This window comes from Pleurodeles waltl, chromosome 6 (assembly GCF_031143425.1).
Source record: "Pleurodeles waltl isolate 20211129_DDA chromosome 6, aPleWal1.hap1.20221129, whole genome shotgun sequence".
Classification (NCBI taxonomy): domain Eukaryota; kingdom Metazoa; phylum Chordata; class Amphibia; order Caudata; family Salamandridae; genus Pleurodeles; species Pleurodeles waltl.
Genome location: NC_090445.1, coordinates 202,456,976 through 202,475,749, shown reverse-complemented (window position 1 = coordinate 202,475,749; position 18,774 = coordinate 202,456,976). Strand labels below are relative to the sequence as shown.

Below are 18,774 nucleotides of genomic sequence, written 5' to 3'. Positions count from 1 at the left end.
TATACCCTTCGCACTTCCGGCATCTAATTGAGAAAAGCAAAATAGTGATGGTGGAAAGCTTGAATTAATTTCGCCCACTGGTGCTCAGCCTGGACCGTTTGCTGTTTTGCACAGTGCCAGTCTGCAGTGGCACAGTGAGCATGAAAAGGATGTCAAGATTGTAAACCACAGTAATGACCATTGGAAGGACACGCTGCTTCAGATTAACTTTATGCCATGTCTAATCCCTATGATACATTTCCTCCCTTGCCCATCCCTCTCTTCCCAGTTCCCAGACTAACACACCCCGACCCCCCAAAACACACACACACACCTCAGGCCCGGCTGGCAGACAGCTGTTCTCAGTGGGCACTTCTCAAGGGATGGCGTCTGACATTCCAGAGATTCGTGTGAAATCCTCCCCAGAGCCTGGAATGTAGCAGCCCTGGGCAGGGAGGAGCGGCAGTGGGGGCTGCGGCGCGGGGCGGGTTGGGGGTGTCTCTGCAGCACTGACCTTGGGGGGTGTTGATTGTTGATGAGTCAGTGGGGTCTGTGGAAGGCGGCTAGGGGAGGCGTCTGCTGGCTGCAGCACTGACCTTGAGAGAATGATACATAAAGTTGCTAAAAGAGCCCCCCCCTCTCATTTCTGCAACGGGAATAAAATCTGAAGGGTTGTGGGACGGAGTTGGCAAGGAGCCGGGGGTCGTGCAGGCATACCGTGTAAATGTGGGTCTGGGGAGGCGAGAGATGGCAGGGAGAGGAGAGAGAGAACTAAATGGAGCGAGAGAAAGTGAGGCGCGGTGGGCGGCCCTGCGGTGATCCTGCAGGCAGAGCGAGGCTGTAGCGCAGTCACACACCCGTCTCTCACCACAGAGGACCTGCCAACACCTCCTGACAAACCCTGCCCCCGAGGGGCATGCTGAACACAAGGCTGCGGTTTAGTTCCGTAGATTCGACACTGGGATAAATAAATGACTGCTAAATTAAGTTCGGCGTAAATACAGAAGCTTGCGAAGTCCCTTCACGCGACTGCTGGCCGAGCACGCATCCTTCACGCACCCAGCCCCAGTTCTGCAATATTTGCGTCCCTCGTTATCTATGGGCACAATTTGGAGTGGTGACATGACACCACGCTTCGCATCTACGACATCGCTACTAGTGATTGCACGGCTCCATACTGGCTGGTTGACGTTGGAAACGCAGCCATGTTTCTATAAGTATCCGTTGCAAGGACAGCTGTATGTCGAAAGAGGCATTGGGGCACGTCACATGAGCCCAATGGCACGAGTTAGGGTTGTTTGTATTTCCAAGACATGGAGGGTAGGTGAGTTACCCAGAATCACAGGATGTTGAGCTGACGCCGGGACTCGAGCAAGGTCCCCCGGTTCCAAAATTGGCAGCTCTGGCTGTTAAGTCACAGTATGTTGCTTGTGATATCAACGCTGACATCGTGGGAAGTTATGAACAGTGCTCTATAGGTTATTTGTGTGTGTTTTTAAGGGGGGTTGAGGGGTGGTGAGTCAGTTTACCATAACAGATGTGTTCAAGTTTTGTATAATGACTAGGATGCTTAAGGAAATATTTACTTTTTAATTACCATGATTGGCAATTAGACAGAGTAGACGACCATAACTTCAAATAATTCCCCTGAAGAGCATTTCATTCAGTGAATGTACTGGAATTTTGTAATTATCAGCTACCCAGAAGCTGCCTCTACTCCAACTCACAGTACTCACTAGGCACTGCCCATGCCCATGTCCGGGAGCAATGGGCAAAGAGAATGACCATGAATCATGCTCCAAATCACTCCCCTGCCCCTCAGATCCCACTGGATACTGCCTTTCGCAATACAATATGTGCACCTCTCCAGTCCATGCCATGTGCCAAAAACTCCTAACATTAGCTCAATTTTTGTGACTCCTTTCTAGGACATCTGCGATTATTTTATTACTTTCTAGGAGACTTATTTTAAGTTGTCCTCACGTGCCATAGCCAACCCTACCACCATGTACCTCCTGCTCAAAACAGGTGGTAAATAGCAGCTGTAAAAAACTCACTACTAGGATTTAAATCAGAAATTACATGCGGAATATGACCCAGTATTCCCATACCCACATGTTATTCCTCACTCAGAGGACTCATCAATAATTGCCAATATTTGGTGTGGGGAAAAATGGCCAAATTTCGAGGTCAGATTTATATTTAATTTCTTCAAACAATTCAAGAAACCAAGTGTCACAATTATAATTGTATATTTCAACACTGTTTTAGTTTATTGAACTGCTTTGCACAAACCAAGCAAATGTACTCCCTTGGCATAACCACTATTTTAATGACAAGTCTAGTGTATATCTGTCCAAAGGTTTTTCTGGTAACAAAGTCACTGGCACAGTTAGAAGATGTGGCCTTAGCAAGATGAATGGTTAATTTATTTCTTTTTTTTTACAGCAAGAAGCCACAAAAATAACAAGCACTTTCAATGCAACAAGTCTTGCTTTTGCTCGAGTTAGAGCTATTAGCGTTGTAAACTCCTAACAGGACTTTTCTTGCCACACAAATTAAAAGGAAAAAAAAACGCAGCGCGATCGCACTATGTAAAATGCAGCGTGATCGTGCTGAAATTAAAAACGGAAAAACTGAATGCGATCACACTATGTAAACCCCAGTGGGATTGCGCTGCGTGGAAAATAAACAGATAAATTAGTCCGGAAACCATGCTGAAAACATCGAGCCTCTTAAGTTTTTAGTAGTTTACCGGTGCTTTGTAGGTGGGCTAAACACAGGAAAAGGCATGACGTATGCATGCCTTTCACAAGTGAAAGCAAGCGGATTTTAAAAGGCAAGCTCACGAACCAATGAAAGTGACTGACATGACATGGGCGTGGTTGGAAGCCCAAAAATATATTACTACAGGGGACGGAGTACTTTGTGCTCGCACCTAAAAAAAGGAAAAAAAGGAGAAAATATGTCACCACCTAAACATTGCCACCTTCTGCTTCTTACAAAAGTTATAAAGTTAAAAAACATTCTCTGCAGCGGCTGTTAAATAGTATTTTTTATTTTTGAAATAACAAGCCTATTAATTGTGGCATGCATTTTATTATTATTATTTGGGAAGTAGACAAGAGTAAATCACCACCTAGTCAAGCACTCAAAACACAGGTAACTACAATGTTGCAAAGTCACTTAAACACATTATAGCATAAAGTCGGGAAACAGAGCACCATCTCACTGGCCACCTGAATTGCAAGCCAACTGGCTTGTATCTGAAGTTAATATAAAAAATAAATACCATAGAAACCATCTTCACAACGGAAAAGAAAATAACTACTTTCAAGTGGATTTGAACTATGTGCATGGGCTTTGTGTTGCACTCAGTGAAGGAAGTCAATCGGTAAAGTGGGATGGCTATTTGCCCTACGAGATATGCTGCGGGGCAGAAGCAAAATATGAATTACAGTTTGACAGATCAGTGGATGAAGTCTGCTGACCAAAGGCCCTTATATCCATGTATATTATATGTGATGATTGGAAAAAACATTGTGGCCAGACAGCTAAAGTTGTTGCAAAGATAAGACTTAACAAGCACTGGCAAAGTCAATAGGTCTTGGCTATGCAAGATCTATTGGGTTTGTCAGTGTTGTTTGCTTGCAATATGGCTTATAGTTAAGGGAAAAGAGTGCTATGATGCGGCCCGTATTGACCGTTTTAAGCCATGTCGCACAGCATCCCGTGCTGCTGTGGAATATGTTTAAAAAAGCGCTATTGGGGGCAAGCCACACAAAGGAGGTGCATGGGGCAGGGAGGAAGTAGCAACAATGGACAACAAGGGAGGGGAAGGAAAACAATACAAGTACAATGGGAGGGGGAAAGCAACACAAGGGATATGTGACAGGAAGAGGAGAAAGCAGCAATAACGGACAGGGGAGGAGGGGTAGTAGGGAGAACATAAAATGAGGTAGGTGCAAGGGAGGAGGGGGAAAGCACCAGAGAGAGAGAAGTAACACTGAGAACGTGTGGGTAGGAGGGGAAAGAAGCACCACCCTCAATCACAGCATGAGCAGCTGTGGACGGCCAGTCACTAAGTTGAATAAATCAGCAATTCGTCCATGCTCCATAAAAAGGTTAAGGAAGTGATGCTTGGCATGTGCTGGCCAATTAGGAGTCAGAAAAGAAGAGTGACAATGAAGCCAACGAATGATAAGCAATGTACGGGCTCCAAGTCTTTTATTGTAAATATGTCTCAAAAATGATAACGCATGCCGTGCATGTACAGTCGCAGGCTCGACCCAATATAAACCGTTCCCTGAATGTAAGCAGTGGAAGGATACAAGACATCCAAACAAAAGTATGGAAAAATAGTTAGGCTCCAGGGAAGGGACAAGCGCAGGAAAGCCATCAAATTAGGAGGGGCAACTCCTCTGTTATGGCGGTAAACATTTTAATTTCAAAACACTAATATAATGCAGGTCGGCATGTATCTAGTTAACATAATTGTGTAGTGCATGCACCCTCCACTCGCAATACCTGGCAGCTGCCATTGCAAATAAACAGGTAAATGAGGATGACAAGAAAGTTAACCAACCATGGACATTACCCTGACTTAAAGCCTACTCGAAGTATTGGTATTGTACACTAGGTCTTGCAACAACAAGCAGCAAAACCCCAAAACCACTTCTCACCGCTGACACAACAGCCATGTTGTGCAGGCAGGAAGAGGGTACAGGATGGCATGAGGCCCATTTACAGGTGTGGAGCACTGCTACCACAACCAGGTGGTTGACGGAGAAAGTGGCAGGAAGAGCCCATGCCTAACAGTGACTCTGTACAGATGACAAGAGGTGGGCGGACAGAATGTGGCGGCTGCTGGGCACTGGAAAAAGCGAGACCATCCTATGGAGAGGTTCTGCTGTGACAGTAAAACAGATGAGGAGGGCGGGGGAGTGATGCAACAGAAAAACATAACCCACCACAACCGATACAGTACAGTTTTCATCACAAAAAAATAAATAAATAAATAGGGGAGCAGCTGGCGAGGTGTTAGAGACTGCGGCGACGGAGGCAGCCCACAGTGGCAATCAGGAACAGAAGTCAGGAGGGGCATCCTGACTGCTACAGGTATTCTATGTCAAGAGAGGATAGGAGCAGGGCCACCGTGCATCCCTGGACGCGGGGGTAAATGGGCTGTCCCTTTGGCAAGCAGCAGGCTGCGCTATGAAAGCAAAAGCTGCCCAGGCCTTCTGCCTAAGAAGCTAAATGATGGGTGTCATGCTGTTTCCAAAAGTTGAAAATATAGACAGATTCTGTCTTTCTGCCTCTTCCTCTCTTTTTCAGGTTGTCTCTCTCACTCTCTTTCTCCATTTAAGGCAGGTAAGGACCAGTCGTTCTAGCCTGGGGCTCTTCTATGCAGCTCGACCTAATCTCGAATAAGAAGCCTGATGGAAAAAGTCTTCCTTGTCCCGCCCACCCGTTATCAACGCATGCAGTAGTTTTGCACAAACTCTGCTACAAAAGGCAGTATGCCAAAAATATTTTAATATGCAATTATTGAATCTATCTACGCATATCTGCACATAATGGCACACAGAGTAGCCCAACATGAACTCAAGATGGTGTGATGTGTAACACTCCTTAAGAGTCCTGTAATTTGATGTCACTTATTCACCAGCCGGAGTGACCACCGAAGCCTTGAAGCTTGAACTGCTGGGTACTACGTGCAATAACTCCTGTCCCCACGCACATCGCAATTATGAGCTGGGTGATTAATAGCGGCAGGTCAAACCTTCCCATAATTGTTAGGGGGGAAATGCCCGGTATTTACTGGATCGTGCAGATGTTGGTATGGTAGTTATCAAAATACACGGTATATCCCCCAAACTTGTAAATGGTTGGCATTTATTTATTATTCATTTAATAGCTGGATTTCATTATTTCAATTGCCGAGCCATTCCTGCTAAGATTTTAAGAGTCAAAGAAAGCCAACCTCTCCTTAAATAACCCGCTGTAGTGTATTTACTTGTGTGCCGTGCGTCGGTGAGACACAATGTTGGGGCGTTTTTGTAGCAATTTTAAATGCAAGAATGTGCATATTCCTTCGGGAAGAGAGATTTAAAAATTGGAGTCAGATAGGATTCTGTGCTAACCACAGAACAGCCGATCACAACTGTACTGTGCTTAAGCTAATGGAAACGCATATTCCCTGAAACCACAAAGAACCAATAAAGCGCTTGCCTTGGGGCTTCCAAAAAGCTTTTTTTGACTGTCTGGCACCTCGGGCTGTTACTGAGGCTTCTTCATGGTGGCTGAAAGGGAGTAATTAAGGATTCCTGCCCAGGTAGACTCAGAGGAAACTGACTCATTGGAACATGGCTAAGGGGCGAAAGGTGGGTGCTTGCTGCCCGAGTCCGTCTTTTTACTATGCACATAAATAGTTTATTCAATTACATATTTATTTGGCGTCTGATTAGTGATCCTACGTGGGAAGAAGTACATAGCAAAAGAACCACAGTAAAAAGGTTGTGTGCAGTTTAGGTATCAGACACATTATGTTTTTAGGTTCATGCTGGTTGTGGATTGACGGGCAAATTATAAACAAGACAATACGTGTCAATAAACAGGCTATACAATGTGGTATATGAACATGCCTTCTATTTACATCCGGGGGTACTGGGAGGGCCTGCAGTTGAGAGAGAATTAGCCAGCATTTGGCGTGGACACTTTTGAGCATGAATATATGATTATCTAAGGGGGTTCTGACAATCAGAGGAGAGGAGACCAAAGCCCAGTTCACATGGGAGTCGGTCCCAGCAGCTCAAAAGGGTGGGATCGGTTGCAGCCCAATGAGTTTTAGGGACTGCAAGCGCATTTTGGCTCGGTGAGAGAAGGAACACACCTGCTGGCATTTGAGATAGGTAGCTGGGTGACGCCACAGTGACAGCTTTAAAAACAAAACTAATAGTTTGTAAGCAGTCGTGTTTTTTGCAGATAACAAGCTTATTTGGTGATGATAGGATTCTGGAGCGTAGTTGGTTATACAGGGCTCTAATAGCAACGTTGAGTACAGAGGACGTGCATCTAGTTGGCTGTTGTAGTAGTCCAACCTGCCCAGAGTGAGGGTACAGAGCAGTGTTTTTGCTGTCTAGTAGATTTGGGGATGAATTAAGCAGATGCTGAGGACTTGGTTTGATTTAGTATAGCTGTAGACTATACTGTAAAGCATACAACAAAGCCTGGACATCACAGAAAGGTACTCTGTGGTCCCTACAAGTAAACAAAACAAAAAGCTTGGACGTACCCCAAGGGGTCCTAGAATACATCTATCTAGGAATAGCTGTCAGTGTTGAGGCAATCCTCAGAGAAAAAAAAGTCTCTATTGGCAATATTATGCAATAAAAGCAGGTTGCTCAGTATGAGCACATCTGTTATCCCATTAACTGGGTTTAGTTGAGTGCACCATTAAAACTAACTCTCCTCAGGGAAGTTGGTGAAGTCTGGGGGACAGCTCAGAACCAAGAGTTTGTGTGTGAACCAAAATCAGGACAAAGATGATACTTCAGATACATCAAGTCTGCAGAAAAGGCCCCAGTAATACATGTGGAGTAGAACTGCAGCGGCAGCCAGAAAATCCTGCACTCGTGTCAGCAAATATAAATTTATTTTATATGTATATCCTGAAAATCTGGCACGGACCTAGGCATCTTGGACCTTGGTAATATACGGTCTACTGTTAAAAAAATAATTAAAAAAAAAAAAAAAAAACTTCTGAATGTATCGTTGATCTAAAGGAATTAAACTGCATTATATTGGCCTACTAGCCGAACAGTGATATGCGAGTGTGATACTAAATAACTATGTAAATTCAGTTCATAAACCAACTAAGAAACCCTGGATGTTAGTTTAGTATCAGTGGAGCAGCAACACCCATAAACTCCCAGTAGCACTCAAGAGTTGTACCACTCTCCCCTCTTTAGCCAAGAGCCTTCTATTGCTGCAAACAGTGAAATCTGCATAAGGATACCAGGGTCCGTGGAGCCCCCTTTCACTTTCTGTTCCTGCCACAGCCTTAATATCCCCGAGTGCAGGAAGCAGTGGCAGTATCGGCGGCACCAAACAGTATGAAGGCCGTGGCAGGACAGAAAGTGAACAGTCACTCTTGTTTGCTTTTGTGATATATAAATAAATCTAACAGCGACAGAGCGGGCCCTGAAAAGAGCAGGGCCTTGGACAACTTGCCCAGACTGCTCCCCTCTCCTGACACCCCTGGCCTTAAAGCACTGGTGTAGGGTGTGAAAAAAATGATGGGTGCAAACCTTCTTTAGCAAATATATACATTATAACACGGGTATAGAGTACTACTGTACTGTGCTGTATTATACCGAGAAGGGGCTTGGGGGACGGGGAAGGGAACAATTCAGCACTGCTGTGGCATCTAGCAGGCCACCTCCACCTCAGGGGGAGGGGCGCTGGAAGAAGGGCTTTTGTGCGGCAGGTTGAGCTTAGACACTCTATACTGCCAGGAATGCGAGGAATGCCCGACAGGCCAAGCCCGAGCCCCAGCACAGAAGCGAAAGAGAATGGAGGCTCGAGGGTGGGGTGAGAGGTGGACTCTCAGAGCTCGCCCCACTCATAAACCCCCTGTCTTCAAGACACGCCCTCACATACACAGAACTCCACGCAGGTGGAAATTCAAGACTCTAGTTTCCTCTGTCCAAATAAGCTCTATATAGCATGCCTTATGCCGACCCCATGTACCCACCTGTTCCACAGAGATTTCCAAAACACTGCACAGATGCCAAGCACAGATACCCATGTACTGATTTCCCACATATTACAGACCACGGTCACGCTAACCCCATTTGTAAAGCCCAGACCCATGACCCTACTTACTGCTTAGAAACTTCTCCTTTCACTTGGACCCCACTGACAGACCCCCGTGAACATGTCTCCACTCTCAGAGACCCTTCCAGAAAACCCTCTGTATCCAGTTGCCTTCTCACCTCTCCCAGATCTTGTCTTCACAGTTCTCACGTCTCTTAGGCTCTGCTTACACGTCCCCAGGGGTCACCTGCTTAATTTCTCCTACTTACCACCGCGTAGGCGGGCTCTCTCTCAAGTCACGCAATGTTAAAAGTGGCTGGCATTCACCGAGTCTGCATCTGAAATTGGGCCTAACCGGTGCCTGCCAGAGCACAGCAGCAAAGCGCGTTACGTGAGGCTGCGCACTCCCTGGCTGAGGCAGGAGGTAGGCCCTGCAGCTGGCACGGGCCTGCACCTGGCTAACCAGAACACCTGGCAGCCGCTGCTTACCTGGAGACCGCAGCTCCCAGAGCTGGCTGCCTTCCCGCCCGCAACCTGTTCTGCTGCTGATCCGGCCCACCGGCGCCAGCTCACTCCGGGACACACGCACAGGGCCCATTCCAGCACAGACGCCATCTTGGACGGCGGCGGAATCTACGACTGATTACATTTATACAGACCGCCTCATTCCTGCATCACAAACCTCCGAAGCTAAGCTCCGCTCCTGGTTCTCCAAAGCAAACGGACATCCGGCTGTGTTTAATGCTCGCCCTCCTTCCCTCCATTTACTTATTAACGTGTGCTCACACGTATCCCAACTTACGATTCTGCGCTTATACTAGAGCCGTGCAATGCTGTACTTTTTAGCAACTTTTGCGCTGTTAAATATACATTTTGACAAACTTCGCAAAGTTTGCAGTTTTTTTGTTTTGTCAATTCCGACGGAAAACGGTGACATTTGTATCAACCTAGGTTATACTTATATTTTCACGTAACTGAACGGTACTGGACTAGTTACATTTCTTTAAAAAACTGGTATTCTTAACTTGTACTGTTCGGTGCGACTGTGCAAGTAAAAGTTCTGCAAACTTTTAACTTACAGAGAAAAAACACGCTTACATTTCCTGTGAAAACTATCTCGTTATCTTGTGAAAATATCTTGTAGTGTGAACAAATCTTTGCACGAGAGCTTTTAAACAGCAAAAATTCCCAACCTTGGCAAAGGGTTAAAATTGTCAACTTAACAAATCTGTGGTCGTAAAAAGAATCTCTGCACACCTATCCAACATAGGTATTATTACGCTGGGCTAATGCCCATAGGTATTCTTTCCCTTTCCGTCAAAGTATTTGCATCCATCTCTATCCCTGTCAGAAACTTTCAGGTATCGTTGCCCCTCTTTCACCAGTACTTATGGTTATCAATGTAGGCCGTCCCTCCATCTTACATCTGTCTCAGATAAAGAAACTGGTTGCAGCAACGTTTTGACACTTGGGATAAAGCACTTCAAAAACCATTGGCAACACCGAAAAACAACACAAATCAGCTGTGTGTAGAGTAGAAAAGAGGCTGTATTTACACTTACAGGCTTCCCTTGAAATAAAAAAAGTATTATTTTTTCGCTTTCCTTCCTAAATGTTCTCTCTACACCATGGAACATAATATCTCTGCGTTCATGAAGCTCATACATGCCATATTTACAATCCTTCATATATTGTCATCCCCTAGAGCAGCCTTGGACCAAGGTCAGACAGTGTAAGACAGACTCACAGAGACAGTGTAAGGCTCTCGGAGGGCCCATGGACAGGCTAGGTGAGGCATCAGGCCAGTGCCGGGCCCTGGGTTCTCAGGGACAGACTAGGTGAGATACTTAGGCCCATGGAGACGGTGTGAGGAACTCTGGGATCAGGGACAGACTAGGTGAGACATGCCTACAGAGACATATAGGGCCTCATTTCGAGTTTGGCGCAGGGGATTACTCCCGTCCGCCATATTTAAAGTTCCATTATATCCTATAGAACTTGTAATACGACCGACAGGATATCCATCACGTTTGTGATGGAGTAATCCCCCGCCAAACTCATAATGAGGCCCATACTCACTCAAGGGACCAAGTGAGGCACTGGGTGAGACATTTAGGCCCAGAGAGATGGTGTGAGGTACTCGGGGGCCAAATGACAGACAGTGTGGAGCACCAAGGGTCCATGGACTAATTATGCAAGGTACCCGAGACCCATTATCGACAGTGGGAGGTGCGTGGGGTCCATGAACATAGAATATGGGGCACTGAGAAACCAGGAACTTATTGAGTAACTCACCCAGGTCCCAAGAACTAACTAGATGAGACTCTTTGGGCCCAGGGACACACTGGGGAAACACTTATGCCCTTGAGGCCCAATGAAAGGAGGAAGAGACACTTAGGTCCAATAAACAATGCAAGGCACTGTGGGGCTGATGAACAGACTGGACGAGACATTCAGGGCCACAGAGAAGGCGTGCAGCTCATTAACAAATGTGGGAGGTGCTTGGGGCCAATGGACAGACATTACGTCACGTGGGGGCATGGATCATGATCTCATGCAGACTCCATGTGAGGATCTTGAATCCCAGTATTGTAAGACATTGTGAGAAGCTTTGGCGCCCTTAGACAGACCAAAGTAGGTGTGTAGAGCATGACTGGGTGAAAAGCTGTGGCCACGTGGATAGACAGAGTATGAGAATTGGGGCCTAGGAGAAGATCAGATGGAGCCCAGGGCACGAGCCCAGTGTAAGGCTCCTAACACCCATTACTGACAGATGCTGGGAGGCCTTCTGGGCTACCAGACTGACCAGGTGAGGGGCTCATAGCACATGAGACACAGTGTGAGGCGGTAGGAAGACACAGACTGTATGAGAAGCTTGGAGTAACATAGTGAGGATGTGTGAGAGGTAGAGGCACCTGGACAGAGCATGTAGGAGCTATGGACCGCGTAGAGCACATGGACAGTGTGAGGAGCTATGGACAGTTGGGTGGACAGTGTGAGTGGTAAAAAGGGATGGATGGACAGAGCGTGAGGAAGAAGGCACACATGCACAGGAAGTGTGATGGTGAGACATAAGGACGGAAAGTATAAGCAGCTTGAGGCACATGTGTTGAAAGTGACAGAATTAAATTGAGGTTTACTGACAGAGTAAGTGGAGCCTGGGGGAATTACACTGTTAGGAGCTTTACAGCAAATGACTAGAAAGTGTTAGGAGCCTGTGTAATGTGGACAGGAATTGTGCGCAAGTTCATAGACAGCGATGACCTTTGCTCACCAGGAAAGACAAAGAATATTGAGGTAATTTGGTACACAGTGTGTGATACCTACAGGACAAGCGCACACTGTGTGAGGAACCTCGAACACATGCTCAGTGCACGAACTTGGACCCCTGAGAATTCCTTCAGTGTGGTACTTACGGTTTACTGCACATACTAGAGTTATGAGTTTGGTGGCTAATACTGCAAACCTGCCAAAATGTATCAGGGGATAAATGCTCGGTAATTAACTGGACATGAGGATTTTGTTGCAGTAAGCACCAAAATCCATCTGTTATTCCCCATTATGAGAGACAAAGTCATATGTGCATACTAATTTATGTCACTCAGTGAATTCAGACCCCGCACTGTTGGATTTTTTCTGGTGCGATAAATATCAGGCCACACACCAAACCACTCATAAAGAGACCCGCGGATCGATGCTGTTGAGAGATTTGGGCACAAAGGCAGTGAGTGTGGGGATCAAGGAGCATATGGACAGTGTGAGGAGATGGACACGCATGGACAATGTGGGGAGCTTGGGGCACATGTACAGTGTGTGGAGCTCAACACGCATGGATGGACAGTGTGTGGAGCTTGGGGCACACGGACACTGTGGAGAGCTTGGGGCACATGGACAGTGTGTGGAGCTGAGGGAGTTGGAAATCTACTGTGAGGTTACTTTGTTCTACTACAGAGAACCATAGTCACCCGCAAACCCAATCCAACACTGTACAAAGGCTCAGAAGTCCAAGTGAATCCGCTCACAGAGGGCGCGACATCATTTTATTTGTTACTTGTTGCACTTATACCCTTCCATGCTGCACAGTGCCGCAATGACACTACAGAATACTCCTCTATAAAAAATAAACGTCATCCCTGCTTTCCCGGGATGCAAAAAAAAAAAAAAAAAAGTACAAAAGGGCAAACATCTATTATCAGTCTGAAAAAAATCTGTCACAAACGATGCGGTAGTAAAATAGTAAATATGATATTTCAAAAGAGCAAGCCCTCGAGAGCCAAGGAGACAAAGGAGAGAAAGAAAGGTGGGCGTGCTTGAACATACGTGTACACAAGGATCCTCGTGTGATAGATGGGAACAGGCCTGCCCATATCATATTCATTGCGAGCAGGAGAACAGAAAAGTTTAGAATTCCGGAACATGTCAAAGCATCGAACAAAAGGCACTGAATGTGAAATCCACCGTCAATGCACATAGAAGGCAATGCAAATTACAAATATTTGCAGCCAGATTTCATACCAATTTCTACTCCGTAAATTATGGTAAAAAATTAGCTGCCGGCTCTATGTGATTGTATTTATTTCGAACATGTTTTGAACTATTTGTTGAGTCTTCTTCATGATTTAATTGTTTCATTCACACAGAAAACAATGTTCAACTCCTGCTGTCGAAAGGAATTATTTATCACCAATCCGCAACATGGTGTATTTATTTAGAAGTTTTTTACTCATCGCCTCCACTACTTCCAGGCGTAATTCATTAGCCACCATCGTTCCCATATTATGTTGTCAGTATCTGCCTTCCATCCAACTTCCTGGAGGCATTATTCTTGGAATTGTGTGAGTCCAACCCAGGAGTGCATTCATCTTAGTGGGGCCGTCTTATGTTTCCTATTGTCCACAACATCCCCAATTCTTAGAAGGCAGAGGTCTCATCACCTCCCCTAAATATGATCTGATCTACCACCACTGGCAGGTGGGCTCCAGAACAGTCCTCGTGCGATTGTTACAGAAAAGTACATTCCCCTGCCTTTGCCATGCTCAGACAATAAATGTAAGAGCTGCAATTGGCAAAATAGTCAGCGAGATTTGTCGAAGACCCAAGAGGAGCTGTTCATGCCAACCTGGCCCTGAAATCTGTTCAGTGCCTCCAACTAAAACTACTCTCTGCACAGGACACGGAGCTTACTCTGCTTTTTTGCATTATTTTCGAGCACCATACGTCAACTAGGGAAGGATGAACCTCAAAGACACACACAATTTCAACAGGGGGCCGGCCCCCTGCCTAGGTGGTAAACTCCACCAACTCAGAAACTCGGAGTAAAAAGGGACTACATAAAACCTCAAGAGGTACCGCAGACATTCTACTGCCCTGAAGCCATTAACTCAGCAAACTTACTGCTCATCCGTAACGCTGAACACACCTTGCGACTTAAGCCGTATAATTAGCAAGTTATAGTGATCACTTTCACATAAACCCTTGAACCAAGGTGACAAGGACCACACGTGCAGCCCAGAGTTCCTTTTTCATTAATAAAATATGCATTTCAATGTAATATTATTGTTCAGTTCCACAAACAAAATGCTCCCACATGGAGATCTGCTTTTATGCCAGGGCGTTTCAACCTAATTAGAACTCCTCGCGCCTGTTTGCAGTTCACCACAGTGGGGATATTTAGATTTATGAGCCAGGGTGTTTTCTGCACACATTAAGTATCCTGTTGGCACACATCATGAATACAATTTCTGCACCCTGAAGAAATCGTATGGAGGCAGAAGGCATCCAACAGGACGACACAAAATTCATATTTCTTCTGTCTTTATTATACCCAGGCACACTGTTTCATGAAGCAAGACTTGGTATACAGAGGTAACTTAAACAGCATGTTTTAATAAAGAGTAGTTTTAAATAGCATGGATTATACCAGTTGCATCCGAGTGCTTTACAAATCATACAAATTTACAATTTTAAAATAATGTGCTTACAAATGAATCAATGTGTGAGAACTCACCCAATGTAATGATATAGACGGAACAAAAACAAATATACATTGACATAAATACAACATCCGAAGATACACATATATAAAACTAATAAGTCATCCAATATACAAGGGGTTTGACCAGATCCCCAATCTCTCACTTCTTGTGAGAGATTGGGAAAGTATCCACTTGTTTTTTTGACAGAAAGGCAGTTCCATAAAAAGGAAGTTCAAACTCCACTGCTTTCCAGAGTGTCAGTTTTTGTACCAAATAATTTGGGGTCCCAGGGTGCAGAGTTTAGCACACAACACAGCCCAATCTGAAAATACTCTCACTTTCAAGGGCAACACTTGGAGCGAGATCAGCACAATGTGTTTAGTGTTTTGTTCTTGACACCCATCTTGCTGAGGCGTGTAAGACCTCATTTGGAGAAGGAACCCCTGAGGAGGGCAACAGTCCAGCCAGGTGAGAGGTGAGGTGCTGCAGGGCAGGGGACTCAGGGACAGGAGAGTAGCATGGGTGTACATGTGATAAGAGATGTTGGCGTGACTTACAGGAGATTCATTGTAGATACCGAATGGGATCCATGTCCCTGTCCCGCTAGGTACAGCCCTACCCACAGGTACAGGGTACCCTCACCCTACCAGAATGCACGAGGCTCCCACAGGTACCCCCTCACATTATAGAAGCATACACCAGTTGACAGGTATCCTCGGTTCTAGAGGAAGCGCTGTCACACTGGTCACACAGGGGTACCTTCCACCCTGCAGCTACAGACACACGCTTTCACAAAGATTTACCCGGGGTCACAGTGCCAATCTGTACCAGGTGCTCACAGGTGCCCCTGTACCAGAGGGTTTGACGCAACACATAGTGCCCAGGCCTCTGATTTACTCCACCCTGGTGTTCATATCCCGCCCTCTGTACTTTCAGTGTTGTTGACACCCGCATTGGACCCAGTACTTGCACACACTGACTTCAGTGGCTTAACGCAAACCCTTGCAGCGCAGAGGGGCTGCAACCCTTCAGGGGCGCCTTGGGCCTTAAAGGGGGGGGGGGGGGGGGAAACTCCCATTCAGCCCAAAGCGAATGAGTAGCTGTGAGATACGGGAGACACATGTGCCCCTCTTCACATTCTGCAGTAGGCCACGTTATTTTTCGTTGCACCACTGACTGACTTGGCCCAGGTACAACCGTGATCCACAGATTTTAATATAATTATTATTTTAATTTATAAAGCACGGTAACACCCGAGGGCCCCCAGTGCTAAAACCACAGTGCAAACAAGGCCACAGGGGTTTTCTATGATCGGATGTTCATATACTGGAGTGCTCTCCCAGAGACAGGGCTGGCACCGTAAACAGTAGGTGCCCAGTGGATCGCAGGGTCCGGGGGCTTTGGAGAGGGTCAGCAGATACTATGGGTCGGGCTGTTCTTCGCCATACAAGATCCTGTGTGCAACACACAGGGCCTCAGAGGGCACCCGGCAGCCAATGGCACAAGCGTCGAGCGTTGGGATCCACGTGCACCCTTCCCATGTGTACCGCAGAGTATCCCACCACAGTCCCCCCCACAATCATGGATGCCACACACGCCCCATCTTATGTGATACAGACTAATCCTTCCCTCCGACACATTCGGTATGTATATCACCAAACGGAGTATTAATAAGCACCCTCTTTCCCTTTGTTAATCCGTACTCACAGGTATCTTACTCTGCCCTGGTCTTGGTTACTTATTTACCACAGCTATTTCTCCACGCTTGTTAAATAAGAGTCGTCGAAGTACTCCATCTCCTCTCATTATATTACTCACCTCTTTCTCATACACTTGAATTCAGTCGTGACAGATATACTCAATACTCACAGGAATCTCCCATTACTGGTATATTTGGTACTAACAGGCAATTCTCTTTCCAGGTATACTCAGTACTGAGGTATGGCGTATTCCTATTACCTGTATGTGACATGTCCGTGGTATACTGATGTCAGGCCACTTCCATGGCCCACTCAGTACTTACAGGTACCCTTCGCCACTGGTACCCTCAATACTAGCAGGTCACCCCAACCACAGCTTACTCACTGCTTACAGGTGTCCCCCAGTCTAGTGTATTCAGTACTCGCGGGTATGCCACGTCCTTGGCAAACTAGGTATTACCAGACGTCTCCTCACGGGTATACTCAGTGCTAGAAGATAACCACTCCCACGGTATCATCAGAATTTATAGATATCACTGGTATATTCTGAGCTCACGGGTATATTCAGTTCTCACCGGTACACTCGATACTCACAGGTTTCTCTCAACCTTGTTATATTAAGTTCCCACGGGTGTCCCTGGTGTCCCTTGCTTGCGCTAGTTACCCTCGGCACTCACAGGCACACTCGTTACTCACAGGCACACTTGGTACTCACAGGTATCGGTCCTGCCCCTCGGTCTGGTGGTGCAGAGCCACCGAGAATCCGAAGAAGCTCCCAGGAGTCGATCCCTCCTTCACCACCGGAAACCTCCAGTCCAGATTTGACCCACAGCACCCGGAGAGAAAAGGCAGCAGCTGCAGGAGCGTCCGGAGGGCGGGGGGGCCCGGAGCAGGGCACCTCCGGCGGGGCATGACCTCCTCTACCTGGGGCACGGTCTTACTCGCTTCTCTGCGCTCCTGTCCTACAGGGGGCCCCGCACCTTTCTCTGCAGGGTAGGCTTCCGTCCTTGTTCTCAGTGGCTTCTCCCCTCTCTCACCTGCCCTCTATCCTCCTCTTCTGCCAGCCTCGAACCCCCTCTTCTCTCCCACCGCGTGTTTCCTTCACTACGAGTTGCACCCCACTCTTTCCTTATTGGCAGCTTCTTGTTGAGGTACTTCACCTTAAACGTGCCCTCTTCGCCTTTACCCTGATCCGGTGCGCCCCTCTTCTCGACTCTTTCCCTCGCGCCCCACCTCTCGCCACCCCCTCTCCTTCTGCACTCTCCCCTCTCACTGCTGCCTCACCCTAGGCTACCTTCGCTGCCTCCTTCTCCCACTCCTCCTGCGCCCGGCCCTTCCTCCACTTCTCTCCTCCCCTCTCAACTCCCCGTGGCCCCCGCCCTTCGCCCAGCCCCCACCTGCACACAGGAGCACGGCCCAGCCCCGGAGCTACATTTGCAGCCTCCCCAAAGCTCCTCTCCGGCAGGAAGCAGGGCAGGCCGGGGCCGGTCCCAGCGCCTTAAAGGGGCCCTGCGGCCCACCGCCGCACCTGCCGCCGCCGGGGAGGGCCCCGCCGGCAGCGCCCGGGACTGGCCGTTACCGCTGCGGTGCTGACTCTGTGCAGCTGGGCGGCCGACAGGAAGTGCGGGGGCACTGCCTTCTGCCTGCACCGCTGCTCAGACCACCTGTTCCACGGCCTTCTGCTGCAGCCCCTGCATAACAGCGTTCATGCGGCCTCCGTGTGGCGGGAAGTACATGAGGTAACCCGGTGTTTCACCTCCGCCCTAGCCCCGCTGCAGCTCCGACGGCTGCACACAGTAGCGCCCCCCCCCCCCCCCCCCCCCCGCTGCAGTACCTGCATGGATTGCTGCTGCAGTGTGTGTAACAGGTGGCCAGATGCGCCACTATAAACCCCTGCTAGTCAGGCTGTTGTCCACAGCCATTCAACGACCTCTGCTGCGGTGCGTGTAATAGGTTGCAGACAGTGAGGGGCCCTGCTTTCTTTTCGCACTATGCACTGCTTCTCTACGCACCCAAACCTTTGCAACCCAGGCCTCTGCCCACTGGACCCGTTCAACAACCTCCTGCTGCCGTCGCTGCTGAGAGTGTCTCCACAGTGCATGCAGCAAGTGGCAGGGAGCGAGGGGCACTGCTTTCTCTACGCAGCCTGCACTGCTCTCTACGCACCCAAACCTTTGCAACCCGGGCCTCTGCCACTGGACCCGTTCAACAACCTCCTGCTGCCGTCCCTCCTTAAAATATCTCCGCAGTGCATGTAATAGGTTGCAGACAGTGAGGGACACTGCTGCCTCTACGCACCCTAG

General features: G+C 47.6%; 1 protein-coding gene across 1 annotated transcript in view; it reads right to left on the bottom strand.

Annotated features, from left to right (window-relative positions):
* ITGA3 (integrin subunit alpha 3) overlaps window positions 1-18,112 on the bottom strand; it is a 243,795-nt gene extending 225,683 nt beyond the window's left edge. The window contains exon 1 of the mRNA XM_069237816.1: window positions 17,187-18,112. Coding sequence (XP_069093917.1) covers window positions 17,187-17,383 — 197 coding nt within the window. The 5' untranslated portion in view covers window positions 17,384-18,112. The remainder of the gene's footprint in view (window positions 1-17,186) is intronic.
* Between the last annotated feature and the right edge of the window lie 662 nt (window positions 18,113-18,774).